Genomic DNA, 21,754 nt, shown 5'->3' with positions numbered 1-21,754 from the left:
TATCCGGGCAGAAGAGGACATCCGGACCGGCAGACATCTTCATCCAAGCGAACTTCAATCCGATTGGCTGATTAAATCAACGAATCAAATTTTTCCTACCTTAATTCTGATTGGCTGATAGAATCCTAGCAGCCAATCGGAATTTGAGGGACGCCATCTTGGATGGCGTCATTTAAAGGAACCATCTTTCATTGTTAGTCCGTCGGCCAGGAAGGATGCTCCGCGCCGGAGGTCTTGAAGATGGAGCCACTCCTCGTCGGATGGATGAAGATAGAAGATGCCGCTTGGATGAAGATGTCTGCCGGTTCGGATGTCCTCTTCTGCCCAGATAGGATGAAGACTTCTGCCGGTCTGGATGTCCTCTTCTGCCCGGATAGGATGAAGACTTCTGCTGGTCTGGATGTCCTCTTCTGCCCCATCGGATGAAGACTTCGGCCCGGCTAGGTGAAGACAGCTAAAGGTAGGGTGATCTTCAATAGGGTAGTGTTAGGTTTTTTTAAGGGGGGATCGGGTGGGTTTTAGAGTAGGGGTGTGTGGGTGGTGGGTTGTAATGTTGGGGGGGATTGTTCTTTTTTTTACAGGTAAAAGAGCTGATTACTTTGGGGCAATGCCCTGCAAAAGGCCCTTTTAAGAGCTATTTGTAATTTAGTATAGGGTAGGGCATTTTATTATTTTTGGGGGCTTTTTAATTTTATTAGGGGACTTAGATTAAGTGTAATTAGTTTAAAATTCTTGTAATATTTTTTTATTTTTTGTAATTTAGTGTTTGTTTGTTTTTTGTACTATTGTTTAGTTTTTTTAATTGTATTTTATTTTAGATAATTGTAGTTAATTTATTTAATTAATTTATTGATATTATAGTGTTAGGTGTATTTGTAACTTAGGTTAGGATTTATTTTACAGGTAATTTTGTAATTATTTTAACTAGGTAGCTATTAAATAGTTATTAACTATTTAATAGCTATTGTACCTAGTTTAAATAAATAAAAAGTATTAAGTTAGGGGGGTGTTAGGGTTAGACTTAGGTTTAGGGGGTAATAAATTTAATGTAGGTGGCAGCGGTGTAGGGGGGTCAGATTAGAGGTTAATACATTTAATGTAGGTGGCGGTGGTGTAGGGGGGCCAGATTAGGGGTTAATAAATTTAATGTAGGTGGCGGCAGGGTCCGGGAGCGGCGGTTTAGGGGTTAATACATATAATGTAGGCGGCGGTGGTCTCCGGGAGCGGCGGTTTAGGGGTTAATACACTGTATTAGGTATTGCGGTGGGGGATTGCGGTTGACAGGTAGATAGACATTGCGCATGCGTTAGGTGTTTTTTTGCAGGCATTTTAGGGAGTTACGGTGCTCCCATACTCAGCGCAAGGCCTGCTACGGCTGCATTTTATGGCGAGGGAAAATGGAGTAAGATTTCTCCATTTTCGCCACGTAAGGCCTTGCGCTGGATATTGGATACCAAATTGCGCGTCTTTTATATGTTAGTCTATGGGTGAAAAAACTACGTCTGACGGGTGAAATATACGTGCCGCATTTATATGCGGCGCTGTATATAGGATACCAAACCCGGGCAAAAAACGGCGTCGCTGGCTTTTGCGGGCGAAGCTGCATATCGGATGGGGCCCCTGATCAATAGGATTTCATACCCTGTCCAAAAACACTGCCTTGTTAGAAAATACTGACTTAGTGCCTACAACAATTGGTCTGCCGGATGGTTTATACTTTTTTTTTTAATATTTTGGGAAGAGTGCAAAACACAGGAGTAAGTGGATCGTCTTAGTGATTATTCCATTATACAAAGCTTTCAGCAACATTATTCTTATTTCAGCTTCTAGATCTCTGAGGGGATCACCATTAAGAATTTGGTAGACCCTCATCAGAAACCTGTTACAAAATTTCATTAATGTAATAATCACTATCCATCACAACAGCCTCGCATTTATCAGCATTTTTATGGTGATGTTTTTATTATTCTGTAAGGACTGTAAAGTCTCATTTTCCTCCTTAGTTAGGTTAGGTTTCACTTTGAAATTTCTATTCTTAGAAAGTAACACATCCACATCTTTGTTAACAAAATAATTGAAAGTTTCTGCTCCTGCATTTTTACCTGGTGGTAAGAATGATGATTTATTTATAAGACCTAGATTCTTTAAATCAAAAGAAGTTGAAGTACTTGTACATATATCACCAAAACCCTGTCATCATTTAAAAAAAGGTTTTCAACTTAAAGGGACAGTCTAGTCCAAAATAAATGTTCATGATTCAGATAGGGCATATAATTTTAAACAATTTTCCAATTTACTTTTCTCACCAATTTAGTTTTGTTCTCTTAGGCCTAGATTTGGAGATCGGCGGTAGCCGTCAAAACCAGCGTTAGAGGCTCCTAACGCTGGTTTTGGCCGCCCGCTGGTATTTGGAGTCAGTGATTAAAGGGTCTAACGCTCACTTTTCAGCCGCGACTTTTCCATACCGCAGATCCCCTTACGTCAATTGCGTATCCTATATTTTCAATGGGATCTTTCTAACGCCGGTATTTAGAGTCGTTTCTGAAGTGAGCGTTAGAGCTCTAACGACAAAATTCCAGCCGCCTGAAAATAGCAGGAGTTAAGAGCTTTCTGGCTAACGCCGGTTTATAAAGCTCTTAACTACTGTACCCTAAAGTACACTAACACCCATAAACTACCTATGTACCCCTAAACCGAGCTCCCCCCACATCGCCGCCACTCGATTAAAATTTTTAACCCCTAATCTGCCGACCGCCACCTACGTTATACTTATGTACCCCTAATCTGCTGCCCCTAACCCCGCCGACCCCTATATTACATTTATTAACCCCTAACCTGCCCCCCACAACATCGCCGCCAGCTACTTAAAATAATTAACCCCTAATCTTCCGACCGCAAAGCGCCGCCACCTACGTTATCCCTATGTACCCCTAATCTGCTGCCCCTAACACCGCCGACCCCTATATTATATTTATTAACCCCTAATCTGCCCCCCTCAACGTCGCCGACACCTGCCTACACTTATTAACCCCTAATCTGCCGAGCGGACCTGAGCGCTACTATAATAAAGTTATTAACCCCTAATCCGCCTCACTAACCCTATCATAAATAGTATTAACCCCTAATCTGCCCTCCCTAACATCGCCGACACCTAACTTCAATTATTAACCCCTAATCTTCCGATCGGAGCTCACCGCTATTCTAATAAATGTATTAACCCCTAAAGCTAAGTCTAACCCTAACACTAACACCCCCCTAACTTAAATATAATTTACATCTAACGAAATAAATTAACTCTTATTAAATAAATTATTCCTATTTAAAGCTAAATACTTACCTGTAAAATAAATCCTAATATAGCTACAATATAAATTATAATTATATTGTAGCTATTTTAGGATTAATATTTATTTTACAGGTAACTTTGTATTTATTTTAACCAGGTACAATAGCTATTAAATAGTTAAGAACTATTTAATAGTTACCTAGTTAAAATAATAACAAATTTACCTGTAAAATAAATCCTAACCTAAGATATAATTAAACTTAACACTACCCTATCAATAAAATAATTAAATAAACTACCTACAATTACCTACAATTAACCTAACACTACACTATCAATAAATTAATTAAACACAATTGCTACAAATAAATACAATTAAATAAACTAGCTAAAGTACCAAAAATAAAAAAGAACTAAGTTACAAAAAATAAAAAAATATTTACAAACATAAGAAAAATATTACAACAATTTTAAACTAATTACACCTACTCTAAGCCCCCTAATAAAATAACAAAGACCCCCAAAATAAAAAATTCCCTACCCTATTCTAAATTAAAAAAGTTACAAGCTCTTTTACCTTACCAGCCCTGAACAGGGCCCTTTGCGGGGCATGCCCCAAGAATATCAGCTCTTTTGCCTGTAAAAGAATAAATACAATACCCCCCCCCCCAACATTACAACCCACCACCCACATACCCCTAATCTAACCCAAACCCCCCTTAAATAAACCTAACACTAAGCCCCTGAAGATCTTCCTACCTTGTCTTCACCATCCAGGTATCACCGATCCGTCCTGGCTCCAACATCTTCATCCAACCCAAGCGGGGGTTGGCGATCCATAATCCGGTGCTGAAGAGGTCCAGAAGAGGCTCCAAAGTCTTCCTCCTATCCGGCAAGAAGAGGACATCCGGACCGGCAAACATCTTCTCCAAGCGGCATCTTCGATCTTCTTCCATCCGGAGCAAAGCGGCAGGATCCTGAAGACCTCCAGCGCGGAACATCCATCCGGACCGACGACTGAACGAAGAATGACTGTTCCTTTAAGGGACGTCATCCAAGATGGCGTCCCTCGAATTCCGATTGGCTGATAGGATTCTATCAGCCAATCGGAATTAAGGTAGGAATTTTCTGATTGGCTGATGGAATCAGCCAATCAGAATCTAGTTCAATCCGATTGGCCGATCCAATCAGCCAATCAGATTGAGCTCGCATTCTATTGGCTGATCGGAACAGCCAATAGAATGCGAGCTCAATCTGATTGGCTGATTGGATCAGCCAATCGGATTGAACTTGATTCTGATTGGCTGATTCCATCAGCCAATCAGAAAATTCCTACCTTAATTCCGATTGGCTGATAGAATCCTATCAGCCAATCGGAATTCGAGGGACGCCATCTTGGATGACGTCCCTTAAAGGAACAGTCATTCGTCGTTCAGTCGTCGGTCCGGATGGATGTTCCGCGCTGGAGGTCTTCAGGATCCTGCCGCTTCGCTCCGGATGGAAGAAGATCGAAGATGCCGCTTGGAGAAGATGTTTGCCGGTCCGGATGTCCTCTTCTTGCCGGATAGGAGGAAGACTTTGGAGCCTCTTCTGGACCTCTTCAGCACCGGATTATGGATCGCCAACCCCCGCTTGGGTTGGATGAAGATGTTGGAGCCAGGACGGATCGGTGATACCTGGATGGTGAAGACAAGGTAGGAAGATCTTCAGGGGCTTAGTGTTAGGTTTATTTAAGGGGGGTTTGGGTTAGATTAGGGGTATGTGGGTGGTGGGTTGTAATGTTGGGGGGGGGGTATTGTATTTATTCTTTTACAGGCAAAAGAGCTGATATTCTTGGGGCATGCCCCGCAAAGGGCCCTGTTCAGGGCTGGTAAGGTAAAAGAGCTTGTAACTTTTTAAATTTAGAATAGGGTAGGGAATTTTTTATTTTGGGGGTCTTTGTTATTTTATTAGGGGGCTTAGAGTAGGTGTAATTAGTTTAAAATTGTTGTAATATTTTTCTTATGTTTGTAAATATTTTTTTATTTTTTGTAACTTAGTTCTTTTTTATTTTTGGTACTTTAGCTAGTTTATTTAATTGTATTTATTTGTAGCAATTGTGTTTAATTAATTTATTGATAGTGTAGTGTTAGGTTAATTGTAGGTAATTGTAGGTAGTTTATTTAATTTTTTTATTGATAGTGTAGTGTTAGGTTTAATTATATCTTAGGTTAGGATTTATTTTACAGGTAAATTTGTTATTATTTTAACTAGGTAACTATTAAATAGTTCTTAACTATTTAATAGCTATTGTACCTGGTTAAAATAATTACAAAGTTGCCTGTAAAATAAATATTAATCCTAAAATAGCTACAATGTAATTATAATTTATATTGTAGCTATATTAGGATTTATTTTACAGGTAAGTATTTAGCTTTAAATAGGAATCATTTATTTAATAAGAGTTAATTAATTTCGTTAGATGTAAATTATATTTAAGTTATGGGGGTGTTAGGGTTAGGGTTAGACTTAGCGTTAGGGGTTAATACATTTATTAGAATAGCGGTGAGCTCCGATCGGAAGATTAGGGGTTAATAATTGAAGGTAGGTGTCGGCGATGTTAGGGAGGGCAGATTAGGGGTTAATACTATTTATGATAGGGTTAGTGAGGCGGATTAGGGGTTAATAACTTTATTATAGTAGCGCTCAGGTCCGCTCGGCAGATTAGGAGTTAATAAGTGTAGGTAGGTGGCGGCGATGTTGGGAGCGGCAGATTAGGGGTTAATAAATATAATATAGGGGTCGGCGATGTTAGGGCAGCAGATTAGGGGTACATAGGGATAACGTAGGTTGCGGCGGTTTACGGAGCGGCAGATTAGGGGTTAAAAAAAATATGCAGGGGTCAGCGATAGCGGGAGCGGCAGATTAGGGGTTAATAAGTGTAAGGTTAGGGGTGTTTAGACTCGGGGTACATGTTAGAGTGTTAGGTGCAGACGTAGGAAGTGTTTCCCATAGGAAACAATGGGGCTGCGTTAGGAGCTGAACGCTGCTTTTTTCAGGTGTTTGGTTTTTTTTCAGCTCAAACAGCCCCATTGTTTCCTATGGGAGAATCGTGCACGAGCACGTTTTTGAGGCCGGCCGCGTCCGTAAGCAACTCTGGTATCGAGAGTTGCATTTGCGGTAAAAATGCTCTACGCTCCTTTTTTGGAGCCTAACGCAGCATTTGTTTGAACTCTCGATACCAGAGTTAATTTTATGGTGCGGCCAGAAAAAAGCCCGCGGAGCGTTAACAGCCCTTTTACCGCCAAACTCCAAATCTAGGCCTATGTATTCTTAGTTGAAAGCTAAACCTAGGAGGTTCATATGCTAATTTCTAAGCCCTTGAAGGCCACCTCTTCTCTTAGCCACCTCTTCTCTTAGGACATTTTGACAGTTTTCCGCCACTTGAGGGTGTTAATTCATGTGTGTCATATAGATAACACTGTGCTCATGCACGTGGAGTTCCAGGGAGCCATCACTGATTGGCTAAAATGCATGTCTGTCAAAAGAACTGAAATAAGGGGGCAGTTTGCAGAGGCTTAGATACAAGATAATTCCAGAGATAAAAAGTACATTTATATAACTGTGTTGGTTATGCAAAACTGGGGTATGGGTAATAAAGGGATTATCTATCTTTTAAAACAATAAAAATTCTGGTGTAGACTGTCCCTTTAAAAGATCTAAAGAATTTAAAAAGGTCTTCATCAATACGAAAAGGATCATGTTATCTAAAATGACAATCCTTTGTTTAACACAGTCAACTCTGCTTGTGTCAAAATACATTTTGATATGTTAACAACTAAGGATTCAGTCTGATTATATACAGTACATCATTAGTTTGTATAGTATTACTCAGCTGTACTCACTCTGCTCCTGAGTGGTTACTATTGGCGGTTCTCAGGTCCTTGTCGTCTTTGACATCTTCCATGTTCGCCTATGTTTCCTTCTGCCTTTCCCTTATCCATGTCTAAACCAGAGCTTAAAAAATCAGGCTCAGAGGTATTTAAACTACTATCTCTCACTGCTATTCCACTGCCGTTCTCCTGTGTCTGGGCAGTATGGATTTTTCTTCTCCGGTGATGTTGTAGTTCATTGCATGACCGCATATACCCACAGCCATTGGTGTAGTCATCTGCCTCACAAATACAATTTTACTTTTTTAGTTCCTGTAGCTCAGTTTTATATTCCTGGAGTTTCTTTTCTACATCATCTCTCAATATTTTAAAATACTCTAATAAGAATTGATTTTGAGCTGTAATCTCCAATTAATTAATGACTGTTTTCTGCTTACTTAATTCATCCTGCAGACACTCCACTGTCCACACAATTAAATTGAAAGAACACTTTTTGAGAAAACTTTCAAATATTTTTGTGCAAACAGTGTTGTAAGTCCTTAAAGTTGGATGCAATTTTACCCTCAATTCATGCGGAATGCGCTTTACTCTGTAAAAGGTCCCTTGACCGTCTCACCAAAGCAGTGTTGTGGGCAGCATCCAGGTCTGATTAAGAAAACATTGTTGGAGCACTGTTACCCTCATTTACCGTAGGTGCATCTTGCTCTGCAGACTCCATAATAGCAAACAAGTAGGATGAGCCCAGCACCTTTTTCACACTCTTATAATAAACTTATATAAGGTACACGCTGTCAATAGGGTTTCCGCTTACTCCCAAGTTTAACATAGCTTGTATGAAGACATACATTCAGGTAAATTAACAACTTCTTTATTAAAGGCCCACAGAAAACAGAAGTTTCAGCCACACTGGGCCCTTAATCATGCTACTAATACACTGTTTCACAGTTGCTTTTAAACAATTTCCCAGTAATTAATGAATTACTTACAACTGTGGGACATTCTATCTAATACATTCTTCTGCTGCCATTCAGTGATCAAAAGTCCACATAACATTCTATATTAATTAATTATACACCCTCTGTTGAGGAAAACATATATAATCAAACAAATTGTATCAACCATATTAATTACATTTATTTTACAATCTTTATTTACACAAAGTGACAGCATTAAAAGTATGTTAAAAACAATCACCTAGATTACGAGTTTTGCGTTATGGTTTTAACGCTGAAAAATGGCCATTTCAGTGTAAAAACAGTAACTCAGCCATTATGAGTCTTGTCGGTATAGCTGTACTGCAAGCATTTTAACTTGTAACGCAACGTCAATCCCGCACTCAAAAAATTACTTTTTGTGTGGGATTTCCATAGCGCTGGTATTACAGGTTGTGCGGTGAGGCTAAAAAGCTTGCTTTCCAGTCTATAAAAAAATCCAGTTTAAAAAATCAAATCAGCCAATAGGAATGCAAGGGACGCCATTTTGAAAAGGCTCCCTTGCATTGAAGATTCAGTGTACAGCGGTGACTGTATGAAGAGGTTGCTCCACGCAAGATGTCTTGAAGGATGGACCCGCTCTGTGCCGCCGGAATGAAGATAGAAGACGCCACCTGGATGAAGATAGAAGATGCCGCCTGGATGGATGAAGACCTCGCCGCCTGGATGAAGACTTCTCGCCGCCTGGATGTCCGGACTTCAAAAACTGTAAGTGGATCGATGGGGGTTAGTGTTAGTTTTTTTTTTTACTTTTTTGGGGTGTTTTTTTTTTAGATTAGGGTTTGGGCTTTCTTAAAAGAGAAGGGCAATGCTAAATGCTCTTTTAAGGGCAATGCCCATACAAATGCCCTTTTCAGAGCAATGGGTAGCTTAGGTTTTTGTTAGAGTTAGGTTTTTTATTTTGGGGGGTTGGTTGGGTCGTGGGTTTTACTGTTGAGGAGTCTGCATTTTTTTTTACAGGGAAAAGAGCTGATTTCTTTAGGGAAATGCCCTACAAAAGGCCATTTTAAGGGCTATTGGTGGTCTATTGTAGGCTAGGGTTTTTTATTTTTTTGGGGGGGCTTTTTTATTTTTATAGGGCTACTAGATTAGGTGTAATGGTTTTTATTTTGGATAATTTCGTTTGTTATTTTTTGTAATTTAGTGTTTGTTATTTGTTATTTTTTGTAGTTTTAGATTATTATTTTTTTTTAGCAGTGTTAAGTGTTTTTAATGTGTAATTTAGTTTATTTAATTTGTAGTTATTTTAATTTTAGTATAATAGTTATGTTAGGTTAATTGTTAGTTTAAACTTAGTTTTTTTTAATTTCACAGGTAAGTTTTTATTTATTTTAAGATCTTGTAATTTTAATTTAAATTAGGGGGTTGTTAGGTTTAGGGGTTAATAGTTTAATTTTTTTTTTGCGATGTGGGGGGCTGGCATTTTAGGGGTTAATAGGTTTATTTAGTGGCGGTGATGTGGGAGGCCAGAGGTTTAGTGGTTAATAACTTTATTTAGTGGAGGCGATGTCAGGGAGCAGCGGAATAGGGGTTAATATCTTTATTATAGTGGCAGCGATGTCGGGGAGAGGTGGAATAGGGGTTAATAACTTTATTTAGGTGGCAGCGATGTTGGGGAGAGGCGGAATAGGGGTTAATAACTTTATTTAGGTGGCAGCGATGTCGGGAGCGGGCAGATTAGGGGTTAATAACTTTATGTAGGTATCGGTGATGTTGGGGGCATCATTTTAGGGATGTTTAGACTTGTAGCATGATTAAGGGCCCAGTGTGGCTTTAAAGGGATAGTCACTTTAATAAAGAAGTTGTTCATTCACCTGAACAGGAGTGCTGGTGTCTTAAGTTATTTATTATAATTATTATTATTATTATTATTATTATTAGTTATTTATAAAGTGCCAGCAGATTATGCAGCACTATACAAAGAATAAAAACATTACAGGGCTACAGTAATACACAAACAAGTACAGTAGGGGTAAATAACAGTTGTAGGTGCAATAATTGAGTTATACAGAAGGAGAGGAAGGCCCTGCCCTTGAGCACAATCAGTAGTAGTTCACTTAAATAAAAAGGAGAGGGAATGGACACAGACGGTAAGGGAGAAGGGAAGTAAGTCTGATATAAGGCAGAATGAACTGTGAGTGAGTGATGACATAGGGAAACAAAAAGTGTATGGTTGTGAAGGTTTGTCAAAAAAGAGATTTGACTGAAAGATGCATCTAAATAGCACTTATCACTCCCATGGACTAATAATAATTAGATTACATCATTATCTGGAGGTTTGCCAGGGTGGTTGTTTAAAATAAAACTTTTATTTCACATCTTAAAATAACACAACACAAACAAAATTGGAGATTAAAAACACAATTAGAGTGTCAACAAAATTATTTAGAATGAAAATTTGCACTTGTTCAGTAGTTCAGATGTGGATGATCAGAGAATCTACTATTCTACTGGAGATGTTAGGATAATGCATTATAGATATTACTTTGTTACAAAATTTCTAAATCTTCACAGTTTAGTACTGTAAATATGAATATTGTCTAAATGTGATTGCTCACACACTAAAAAAAGGAATAAGATGTAACTAATAGAATTTTAAAGTACACTGTGTGTGAGCTGGGTAATACCCTGAGGAGTATTAGGTAACCCTAGTTATTCTTATTTGACAAAATCCTGCAATACTGTAACTGTGAGATATTCACAATAAGTTAGTGTGTATGTAATTATCAAGCAATGAGTACTTGTAAACAGGATAATTCAATTTGTTGGGTCTGGAATGATCTTAGTGAGTATATCATGAGCTAATAATTATCTATTATCATAATATATTCAAAATTCACCAGTATATATATATGATTTGCCAGTGGCAAATATTGGTAAGTGAAGTAATTGACTTTTTGGATCTAGTGTGATCCTATTACATATCCAATACTGTCACTTTAAAATTATCATATATGTTTATATAATTGAGTATTTCACGGGTTAGTTATACAATGGCGATTATAGTATAAAAGGGATTGTTTAGTATCCCCTTATGAGTATATGTTTATGTATACTTCGCCTTTATTTTGGCGTTTTTGTCCTGTGCAGATACCAACATCTGATCACAAATATTGTCCCTTGTAAACATTCATGGCATATCAGTTATACCGAGTGTGCATTAAATCATTGGTTCATAACCAGTGGAGGATACTTATGTGTGTTGTAATTTTATTAATTGATCTTGTGTGACCACATTAAATAAAAAGTAATACCACTTTAAGACTATCTCATATATGTATTGAATTATTTAGAGGCTGATATAACGTCTAGAAAGACCATTCAATTTCCATTTATATATATTATTGCATATGTGCTTTGCTTTCATTCAGTTGTTTATAGTCTATTTGCTATGGAAAAATGTATTCACTATTGATTGATTATCACCATCAACTGGATTACGAGTTAATAATAACCCGTACTTAATCTACAGTGCTTAAATATTTATACACATCATAATGTGAATGAATATTAGTGCATGCATATGTGTCAATATTGGCTATTATTTATAGTGTGCTGACCGTGCTGGTTGTATACAGTATCGATAGATAAATACTAGCTTGTAGCTAAAATTCTAAAGCGACATGCTATTTAGATGCATCTTTCAGTCAAATCTCTTTTTTGACAAACCTTCACAAGTTTGCTTATGCATCAGCACTCCAGCCAATTTAAGATTAGAATCAGAATCAGATACAGGCATCTCCCCTATATTAAGTGTAGTGCTTTTGCATATTTTGCTTCTTCTGTATAAAAAGTGTATGGTTGACTGAGCAAATGAGGTTTGGAAAAGTGTAAAAGAATGTGATACAAAGACTGTGAGTCTGAAGTGGTTTCTCTATCCTGGATTATTAGTGACAGCTGCACATTATTACTGTTAGACGGTGATTATATAGAGAGTAAACACTAGGGTGGGTGGTGGAAGGAGGAATGGAGGGCTAGTGCTTGCAAATCTGGAGTCTGATGTTGAATTTAAAGCTGTAGAAAAGAGAAAGGAAGGTTAAACATTCCTTGTAATAAAGTATAGGGGAGGAGTGGTTTAAACACAGCAGAGTGGGTGATAAAAGATTGGAATATTACAAAGAGAGTTAAAAACTATTCCATAATAGACCAACAGAAATGAGAAATAATTGCACTCAGTATCTTGATTGGAGAGGCCATTCAGATGAATTACCTTGCAAACTGGTTTGCAAATCTTTGATGCTGATGTTGGATTTAAAGCTTGTAAACTGGTTAGCAAATCTGTTAGTCTGATGTTGGATTTAAAGCTTGTCTTCATACAACATATGCATGCTACTGAAAAACAGTAGTAACTATTACTAGAAGCATTGTTGCTAATAGAAGTATATTACAAAATTCTTCCTTTAAAAATTTCATTGCACCCATGCACATTTAAATTTTGACCTTCTGATCCCTTTAAATGGACAAGTTTAAAATGATGATTTTTTTTAATCACTTTTTGGGATATATAATTTAAAGTATTATGTAACTCCATTTTTGCTTTTTAATATAAATATAAACAACATGTTTACTAAAATCAACTCCACACCATTTCAGAAATCTAAACCCTACAGAGTTTTTTTTATCAAAAATGATTTACATCACATTGGAGCCAGAACACCTTTTCTACAATTGTTTTGCCCTGCAGCTAATTATCTCTACCATCCCTCAGTTCAAAAGTACAAAAACGTCTTACTGTGATGGCTATCATAGGCTTGCACCAAGCAGCCTCTGGAGTATCATTTTTCATCTATTTTTTTTTTTAGAGAGATTATTCCATCTTCCTGGGTTAAAACTTTCAATAGATATTTCTGCAATCCTTTTATAGCATTACATAACGATAGGTAGACGTGTCCCTTAAACCTCATAGTAGCCACATTGTACAAACACTCTTTATCAGTCTCTGATCCTATTGAGTAGCTGGTTGGTGAATATGCATAGAGTGCATGCTTGCCTGACAGTCAGACAGACACCAATCATTGGCTGCAGATGCTCCCATATAAGCACAGGGGGTGTGTGCAAAATGTGTTGATTTAGTAGGTAACAATGAATAGATAAAACAAATATATTGCAAATTTCTTACAGACAAGCTATCACTACAGAACCTGAATTTACTAAATGCTATAATCTGCCGAATTATCTGTTTTTAGACAATGCTTCAAGTGGAAGACGTAAACTGCTTCTCTGTTGACTGGAGTGGAGGATCTCGTACTTTGTACTCACAAGCAACAGCCAATATCCAAGTTGTTGGAGCAGAGGTGGCCAATTTTATTAACACTCTTCAAGTAAGTAAACTACTTGCAACTGCTTTTATTGGTCTCACAAGACCTGCATATCTATATGTTCAAAATAAAGAATACAAATACTACAAAAGTATTTTTATTAGGCTAGATTACAAGTGGAGCACAATCAATAGCAGAGAGGATGTTACGTTTTCCACAAACTTGGACAAAGAAAATAGCATAATATAGTATTATAAGGGAATAGTTAAAGGGACATGTACCCAAATGATGAAGTATTAAAGAGTGATTCAACATATGTGTAAAAAGCTGACTAAAAAATATCACATGAACATCTCTATTTATAAAAGCTAAATATTTTTTGCCTCAAAGTTTCTTCAGCAGCCACAACCCATTGTAAAATAACTTTAGCCAGCCAATCAAGATGCTAGTCATTGGCATGCAAGGGAGCATGCATCTGGCACGTGTATGCACAGTTATGTTATTTCCCTCCTACGTTTAAGGATGTTTCTGTGAAATTTCATGAGATCACATGCCTTTTTTCCAACATTTTAACATGCAGGTGACAGTAGCTGATGGGTAACTGTTCACAGAGAACTTACTCTGGTGAGATTAAATTTTTTTTTAGGAAAAATATCTTCCTTTTTACATAGAGATGTTTTGCTATTAATATTGTTTTCAGCTTTTTACAGTTATGCTGCATCATTTTCAAGTGGTTTAGCATATGGGTTTAAATCAAGTATATATTTTAACCAAAACATGTTAAAGCAGTCCAGGGAGAGCTATTAGTTTGCTTGTTGCGCTCGTATTACAAGTGAGTCCAGTCTTGTAATAAACTGTTATTATATTAATCACGACAATTAACAAGCACCGGGCGGACAAGGCTCACTTCTTCTTAACTATCGGCTGCAGGCTCACTTATGAATCTTACAGCTTTATATAGAATAAAACTAAAGTACTTGAACAACTTCACTACATACACACTTCTGCTTAGCATATTAACTGCTTAAAATTCAAGCACTATCCAACATAAATTTCACTGCGTGCCCCATATAAATCTATTATATAAGTGATTAAGTGCACCTGTGCTATCCGACATGCAGATGTGACTATCGTTAGAGCGTTATAAAATAAGGTTGCGTAGAAGCACTATTGATTGGGGTGGAACATTGCTAGCACAACATAGCATTAATATTTTTGTGCTGTACTTGTAATCTAAACCATTAAAAATGATTAATTTGTTGTGGGTGGTGCTAACAGCCAAAGCAACAGGACGTGCACGCCAGGAGCTCCTGGATGCAGATAGCTCTTTAAAGTTAAAAAGGGGGCTATACGATCAACCTTGCAAAGTCTAAAATTCTATGGTTAAAACATAACCCAGAGGAGTCTCAGCCCTATCAATTTATAGAAACTAAAACTTTGACCTATTTGGGGCTGAAAATCTCTGCCAATACGGTGAATTGGTACAGAGATAATATCCAAACGGTTCTAAGAGCTACTAGAGATAAGATGAAAACCTGGGCGTCACTCCCAGTTTCTTTAACAGGCAAAGTGGCTCTGTTTAAGATGTTTATTGTTCCAAAAATCCTCTATATGTTGAGAATGTTTCCGTTCTTGATTAAGAAGATTGATCTCTGGCGCTTCAATCAAGCATTGAGGTATTACCTTTGGAGTGGGAGGAAAGCAAGAATTAAGCTTGCTAAGCTATACCAACCTTATTGTAAAGGAGGGATAGCTTTATCGAATTTAGAATGGTATAATCATGCTTCTATACTACGCTTTCCGGTGGATTGGTTAAATCGGTCCTTTATATACTCAGATGAGCTTTTAGAAAATCAGGTCTGCTCCCCATTCTCTTTGAATTTTGTTTTATTCGCTTCTAATAGAGAGTTAGGTGGGATTATCTCAGAGCATCCTTTATATAGAGATATAATACGGATGTGGAGAAATCTATCTAAACGTCTGGGATTATCGCAAACTATCTCAAAATGGCTACCGATAAAGGGAGATGGGTATTTTCCGTTGGGTAATATGTCTGATATTTATGAGACATGGTCACCATCCAAACCATTGATTGTGAGAGATTTTTATGATTACAAACTTGATAAATTATATACATTTGATAATTTTCAAAAAAAAATTCCAGCAATACAAAGAAAACATATTTTTTATTTTTTACAAGTAAGAAGCTATATTCTCAGCTTAACTAAGATTTTTCCTCAACTATGGGTAGACCACCCTCTTATCGATGCTAACCTGTCCGGGAAAAGGCTATTGGCGGTTATTTATAGATTCCTTCTGTCCATAGAAGAAAAGGAGTCAATACAGGATTTGGTTATGCACTGGACAAAAATAATAGGTTTAGAGGATTTAGATAAAGTATTAACAAACAGTCGTAAAACAACTCAAAGACTCTTTACTGCCTCGTATTATAGAGAAACACAATTCAGAATAGTACAGAGGAATTATCTAACTCCTCGTAGAGTAGCCAAATGGAACAAAAAAGTGACTAATGTTTGCCCTAAATGTTCCTTTCAAGATCCCAATCTGGACCACCTGTTGTGGGATTGTCCTAAACTTAAACAGCTATGGGCAAAGATGGAATACTATCTTTCCACGATAATTAAAGGGAAGGTGCAATTGGAAAGGGACTCTATTCTTTTTCTGGTAACTCATAATTCTTGGATAAAAAAAAAACAGAATTTATGCTTACCTGATAAATTACTTTCTCCAACGGTGTGTCCGGTCCACGGCGTCATCCTTACTTGTGGGATATTCTCTTCCCCAACAGGAAATGGCAAAGAGTCCCAGCAAAGCTGGTCACATGATCCCTCCTAGGCTCCGCCCACCCCAGTCATTCGACCGACGGACAGGAGGAAATATATATAGGAGAAACCATATGATACCGTGGTGACTGTAGTTAGAGAAAATAATTCATCAGACCTGATTAAAAAACCAGGGCGGGCCGTGGACCGGACACACCGTTGGAGAAAGTAATTTATCAGGTAAGCATAAATTCTGTTTTCTCCAACATTGGTGTGTCCGGTCCACGGCGTCATCCTTACTTGTGGGAACCAATACCAAAGCTTTAGGACACGGATGAAGGGAGGGAGCAAATCAGGTCACCTAAACGGAAGGCACCACAGCTTGCAAAACCTTTCTCCCAAAAATAGCCTCCGAAGAAGCAAAAGTATCAAATTTGTAAAATTTGGCAAAAGTGTGCAGTGAAGACCAAGTCGCTGCCTTACATATCTGGTCAACACAAGCCTCGTTCTTGAAGGCCCATGTGGAAGCCACAGCCCTAGTGGAGTGAGCTGTGATTCTTTCAGGAGGCTGCCGTCCGGCAGTCTCATAAGCCAAACGGATAATGCTTTTAAGCCAAAAGGAAAGAGAGGTAGAAGTCGCTTTTTGACCTCTCCTTTTACCAGAATAAACAACAAACAAGGAAGATGTTTGTCTGAAATCTTTAGTAGCCTCTAAATAGAACTTTAGAGCACGGACAACGTCCAAATTGTGTAACAAACGTTCCTTCTTTGAAACTGGATTCGGACACAAAGAAGGTACAACTATCTCCTGGTTAATATTTTTGTTAGAAACAACTTTAGGAAGAAAACCAGGCTTAGTACGCAAAACCACCTTATCTGCATGGAACACCAGATAAGGAGGAGAACACTGCAGAGCAGATAACTCTGAAACTGTTCTAGCAGAAGAAATTGCAACCAAAAACAAAACTTTCCAAGATAGTAACTTAATATCTACGGAATGTAAGGGTTCAAACGGAACCCCTTGAAGAACTGAAAGAACTAGATTTAGACTCCAGGGAGGAGTCAAAGGTCTGTAAACAGGCTTGATCCTAACCAGAGCCTGAACAAATGCTTGAACATCTGGCACAGCTGCCAGTCTTTTGTGTAGTAAAACAGATAAAGCAGAGATCTGTCCCTTTAGAGAACTTGCAGATAAACCTTTCTCCAAACCTTCTTGAAGAAAGGAGAGAATCTTAGGAATTTTTATCTTATTCCATGGGAATCCTTTGGATTCACACCAACAGATATATTTTTTCCATATTTTATGGTAAATTTTTCTAGTTACAGGTTTTCTGGCCTGAACCAGAGTATCTATCACCGAATCTGAAAACCCACGCTTTGATAGAATCAAGCGTTCAATCTCCAAGCCGTCAGTTGGAGGGAGACCAGATTTGGGTGTTCGAATGGACCTTGAACAAGAAGGTCCTGTCTCAAAGGTAGCTTCCATGGTGGAGCCGATGACATATTCACCAGGTCTGCATACCAAGTCCTGCGTGGCCACGCAGGAGCTATCAAGATCACCGAGGCCCTCTCCTGATTGATCCTGGCTACCAGCCTGGGAATGAGAGGAAACGGTGGGAATACGTAAGCTAGGTTGAAAGTCCAAGGTGCTACTAGTGCATCTACTAGAGTCGCCTTGGGATCCCTGGATCTGGACCCGTAGCAAGGAACCTTGAAGTTCTGACGAGACGCCATCAGATCCATGTCTGGAATGCCCCATAATTGAGTTATTTGGGCAAAGATTTCCGGATGGAGTTCCCACTCCCCCGGATGAAATGTCTGACGACTCAGAAAATCCGCTTCCCAATTTTCCACTCCTGGGATGTGGATCGCAGACAAGTGGCAGGAGTGATCCTCCGCCCATTGAATTATTTTGGTCACTTCTTTCATCGCCAGGGAACTCTTTGTTCCCCCTTGATGATTGATATAAGCAACAGTCGTCATGTTGTCTGATTGGAACCTTATGAATTTGGCCTTTGCTAGTTGAGGCCAAGCTCTGAGAGCATTGAATATCGCTCTCAGTTCCAGAATGTTTATCGGGAGAAGAGACTCTTCCCGAGACCATAGACCCTGAGCTTTCAGGGATTCCCAGACCGCACCCCAGCCCACTAGACTGGCGTCGGTCGTGACAATGACCCACTCTGGCCTGCGGAAGCTCATTCCCTGGGACAGATGGTCCAGGGTCAGCCACCAACGGAGTGAATCTCTGGTCCTTTGATCTACTTGAATCATTGGAGACAAGTCTGTATAATCCCCATTCCACTGTTTGAGCATGCACAGTTGTAATGGTCTTAGATGAATTCGTGCAAAAGGAACTATGTCCATTGTTGCAACCATCAATCCTATTACTTCCATGCACTGCACTATGGAAGGACGAGGAACAGAATGAAGTACTTGACAAGAGCTTAGAAGTTTTGATTTTCTGACCTCTGTCAGAAAAATCCTCATTTCTAAGGAATCTATTATTGTTCCCAAGAAGGGAACTCTTGTTGACGGGGACAGAGAACTCTTTTCTTTGTTCACCATCCGTGAGATGTGAGAAAGGCTAGAACGATGTTCGTATGAGCCTTTGCCTTTGACAGGGACGACGCTTGTATTAGAATGTCGTCCAAGTAAGGTACTACTGCAATGCCCCTTGGTCTTAGAACCGCTAGAAGGGACCCTAGCACCTTTGTGAAAATCCTTGGAGCAGTGGCTAATCCGAATGGAAGAGCCACAAACTGGTAATGTTTGTCCAGAAAAGCGAACCTTAGGAACTGATGATGTTCCTTGTGGATAGGGATATGTAGGTACGCATCCTTTAGATCCACGGTAGTCATAAATTGACTTTCCTGGATGGTGGGTAGAATCGTTCGAATAGTTTCCATTTTGAACGATGGTACCCTGAGAAATTTGTTTAGGATCTTCAAATCTAGAATTGGTCTGAACGTTCCCTCTTTTTTGGGAACTACGAACAGATTGGAATAAAATCCCATACCTTGTTCCTTTATTGGAACTGGGTGTATCACACCCATTTTTAACAGGTCTTCTACACAATGTAAGAATGCCTGTCTCTTTATTTGGTTTGAGGATAAGTGAGACTTGTGGAACCTTCCCCTTGGGGGTAGTTCCTTGAATTCCAGGAGATAACCTTGAGAAACTATTTCTAGCGCCCAAGGATCCTGAACATCTCTTGCCCAAGCCTGAGCAAAGAGAGAGAGTCTGCCCCCCACCAGATCCGGTCCCGGATCGGGGGCTACTCCTTCATGCCGTTTTGTTAGCAGTGGCAGGCTTCTTGGCCTGCTTACCCTTGTTCCAGCCTTGCATTGGTTTCCAGGCTGGTTTGGGTTGTGAGGCATTACCCTCTTGCTTAGAGGATGCAGAATTAGAGGCTGGTCCATTTCTGCGAAAGGGACGAAAATTAGGCTTATTTTTAGCCTTAAAAGACCTATCCTGTGGAAGGGCGTGGCCCTTTCCCCCAGTGATGTCTGAAATAATCTCTTTCAAATCAGGTCCAAATAAAGTTTTACCTTTGAAAGGAATGTTAAGCAATTTTGTCTTGGATGGCACATCCACTGACCAAGACTTTAGCCAAAGCGCTCTGCGCGCCACGATAGCAAACCCTGAATTTTTCGCCTCTAATTTTGCTAATTGCAAAGCGGCATCTAAAATAAAAGAGTTAGCCAATTTAAGTGCGTGAACTCTGTCCATAACCTCCTCATATGGAGTTTCTCTACTGAGCGACTTTTCTAGTTCCTCGAACCAGAACCACGCTGCCGTAGTGACAGGAACAATGCATGAAATTGGTTGTAGAAGGTAGCCTTGCTGTACAAAAATCTTTTTAAGCAAACCCTCCAATTTTTTATCCATAGGATCTTTGAAAGCACAACTATCTTCGATAGGAATAGTAGTGCGTTTGTTTAGAGTAGAAACTGCCCCCTCGACCTTGGGGACTGTCTGCCATAAGTCCTTTCTGGGGTCGACCATAGGAAATAATTTCTTAAATATAGGGGGAGGAACAAAAGGTATGCCGGGCTTTTCCCACTCTTTATTTACTATGTCCGCCACCCGCTTGGGTATAGGAAAAGCGTCGGGGGGCACCGGAACCTCTAGGAACCTGTCCATCTTGCATAATTTCTCTGGAATGACCAAATTGTCACAATCATCCAGAGTAGATAATACCTCCTTAAGCAGTGCGCGGAGATGTTCTAATTTAAATTTAAATGTCACAACATCAGGTTCAGCTTGATGAGAAATTTTTCCTGAATCTGAAATTTCTCCCTCAGACAAAACCTCCCTCATGGCCCCTTCAGATTGGTGTGAGGGTATGACAGAAAAATTATCATCAGCGTCCTCTTGCTCTTCAGTGTTTAAAACAGAGCAATCGCGCTTTCTCTGATAAGTAGGCATTTTGGATAAAAGATTTGCTATGGAGTTATCCATTACAGCCGTTAATTGTTGCATGGTAATAAGTATTGGCGCACTAGATGTACTAGGGGCCTCCTGCATGGGCAAAACTGGTGTAGACACAGTAGGAGATGATGTAGTATCATGTTTACTCCCCTCATTTGAGAAATCATCTTGGGCAATATCATTATTTGTGTCAGTACTGTCCTTACTTTGTTTGGACGCTATGGCACAATTATCACATAAATTTAAATGGGGAGACACATTGGCTTTCATACATATAGAACATAGCTTATCTGAAGGTAAAGACATGTTAAACAGGCTTAAACTTGTCAACAAAGCACAAAAAACGTTTTAAAATAAAACCGTTACTGTCACTTTAAATTTCAAACAGAAAACACTTTATTACTGAATATGTGAAAAAGTATGAAGGAATTGTTCAAAAATTACCAAAATTTCACCACAGTGTCTTAAAGCCTTAAAAGTATTGCACACCAAATTTCAGAGCTTTAACCCTTAAAATAACGGAACCGGAGCCGTTTTTCAATTTAACCCCTATACAGTCCCAGATATAGGCTTTGCTAAGACCCAACCAAGCCCTGAGGGGAATACGATACCAAATGACGCCTTCTAAAAGCTTTTTCAGAGATTCTTAGATCCTCACACATGCATCTGCATGCCCTGCTCTCAAAAAACAACTGCGCATTAATGGCGCGAAAATGAGGCTCAGTCTATGACTAGAAAGGCCCCCTGACTGAAAAAGGTGTCCAATACAGTGCCTGCCGTTTTATAAACGTTCCCCAAGATTATAAATGCCAATTGTTAGCCTAAATCTGAATAATATGCACAAATAAAGCAATCGATTTAGCCCATAAAAATGTCTACCAGTTTTTTAGCCCATAATAAGCCCTTTATTCTGTTTGTTTTTGACTAAGAAAATGGCTTACCGGTCCCCATGAGGGGAAATGACAGCCTTCCAGCATTACACAGTCTTGTTAGAAATATGGCTAGTCATACCTTAAGCAGAAAAGTCTGCTAACTGTTTCCCCCAACTGAAGTTACTTCATCTCAACAGTCCTATGTGGAAACAGCAATCGATTTTAGTTACTGTCTGCTAAAATCATCTTCCTCTTACAAA

General features: G+C 39.0%; 1 protein-coding gene across 1 annotated transcript in view; it reads left to right on the top strand.

Moving 5' to 3' along the window:
- LOC128640256 (pancreatic triacylglycerol lipase) overlaps positions 1-21,754 on the top strand; it is a 136,163-nt gene that overhangs the window by 27,746 nt on the left and 86,663 nt on the right. The window contains exon 5 of the mRNA XM_053692685.1: positions 13,337-13,471. Within this exon, the coding sequence (XP_053548660.1) occupies positions 13,337-13,471 (135 nt within the window). The remainder of the gene's footprint in view (positions 1-13,336; positions 13,472-21,754) is intronic.

Source organism: Bombina bombina, chromosome 9, assembly GCF_027579735.1.
Source record: "Bombina bombina isolate aBomBom1 chromosome 9, aBomBom1.pri, whole genome shotgun sequence".
Taxonomy (NCBI): domain Eukaryota; kingdom Metazoa; phylum Chordata; class Amphibia; order Anura; family Bombinatoridae; genus Bombina; species Bombina bombina.
The sequence above is the reverse complement of the archived record's forward strand: the minus strand, read 5'-3'. Positions and strand labels throughout refer to the sequence as shown.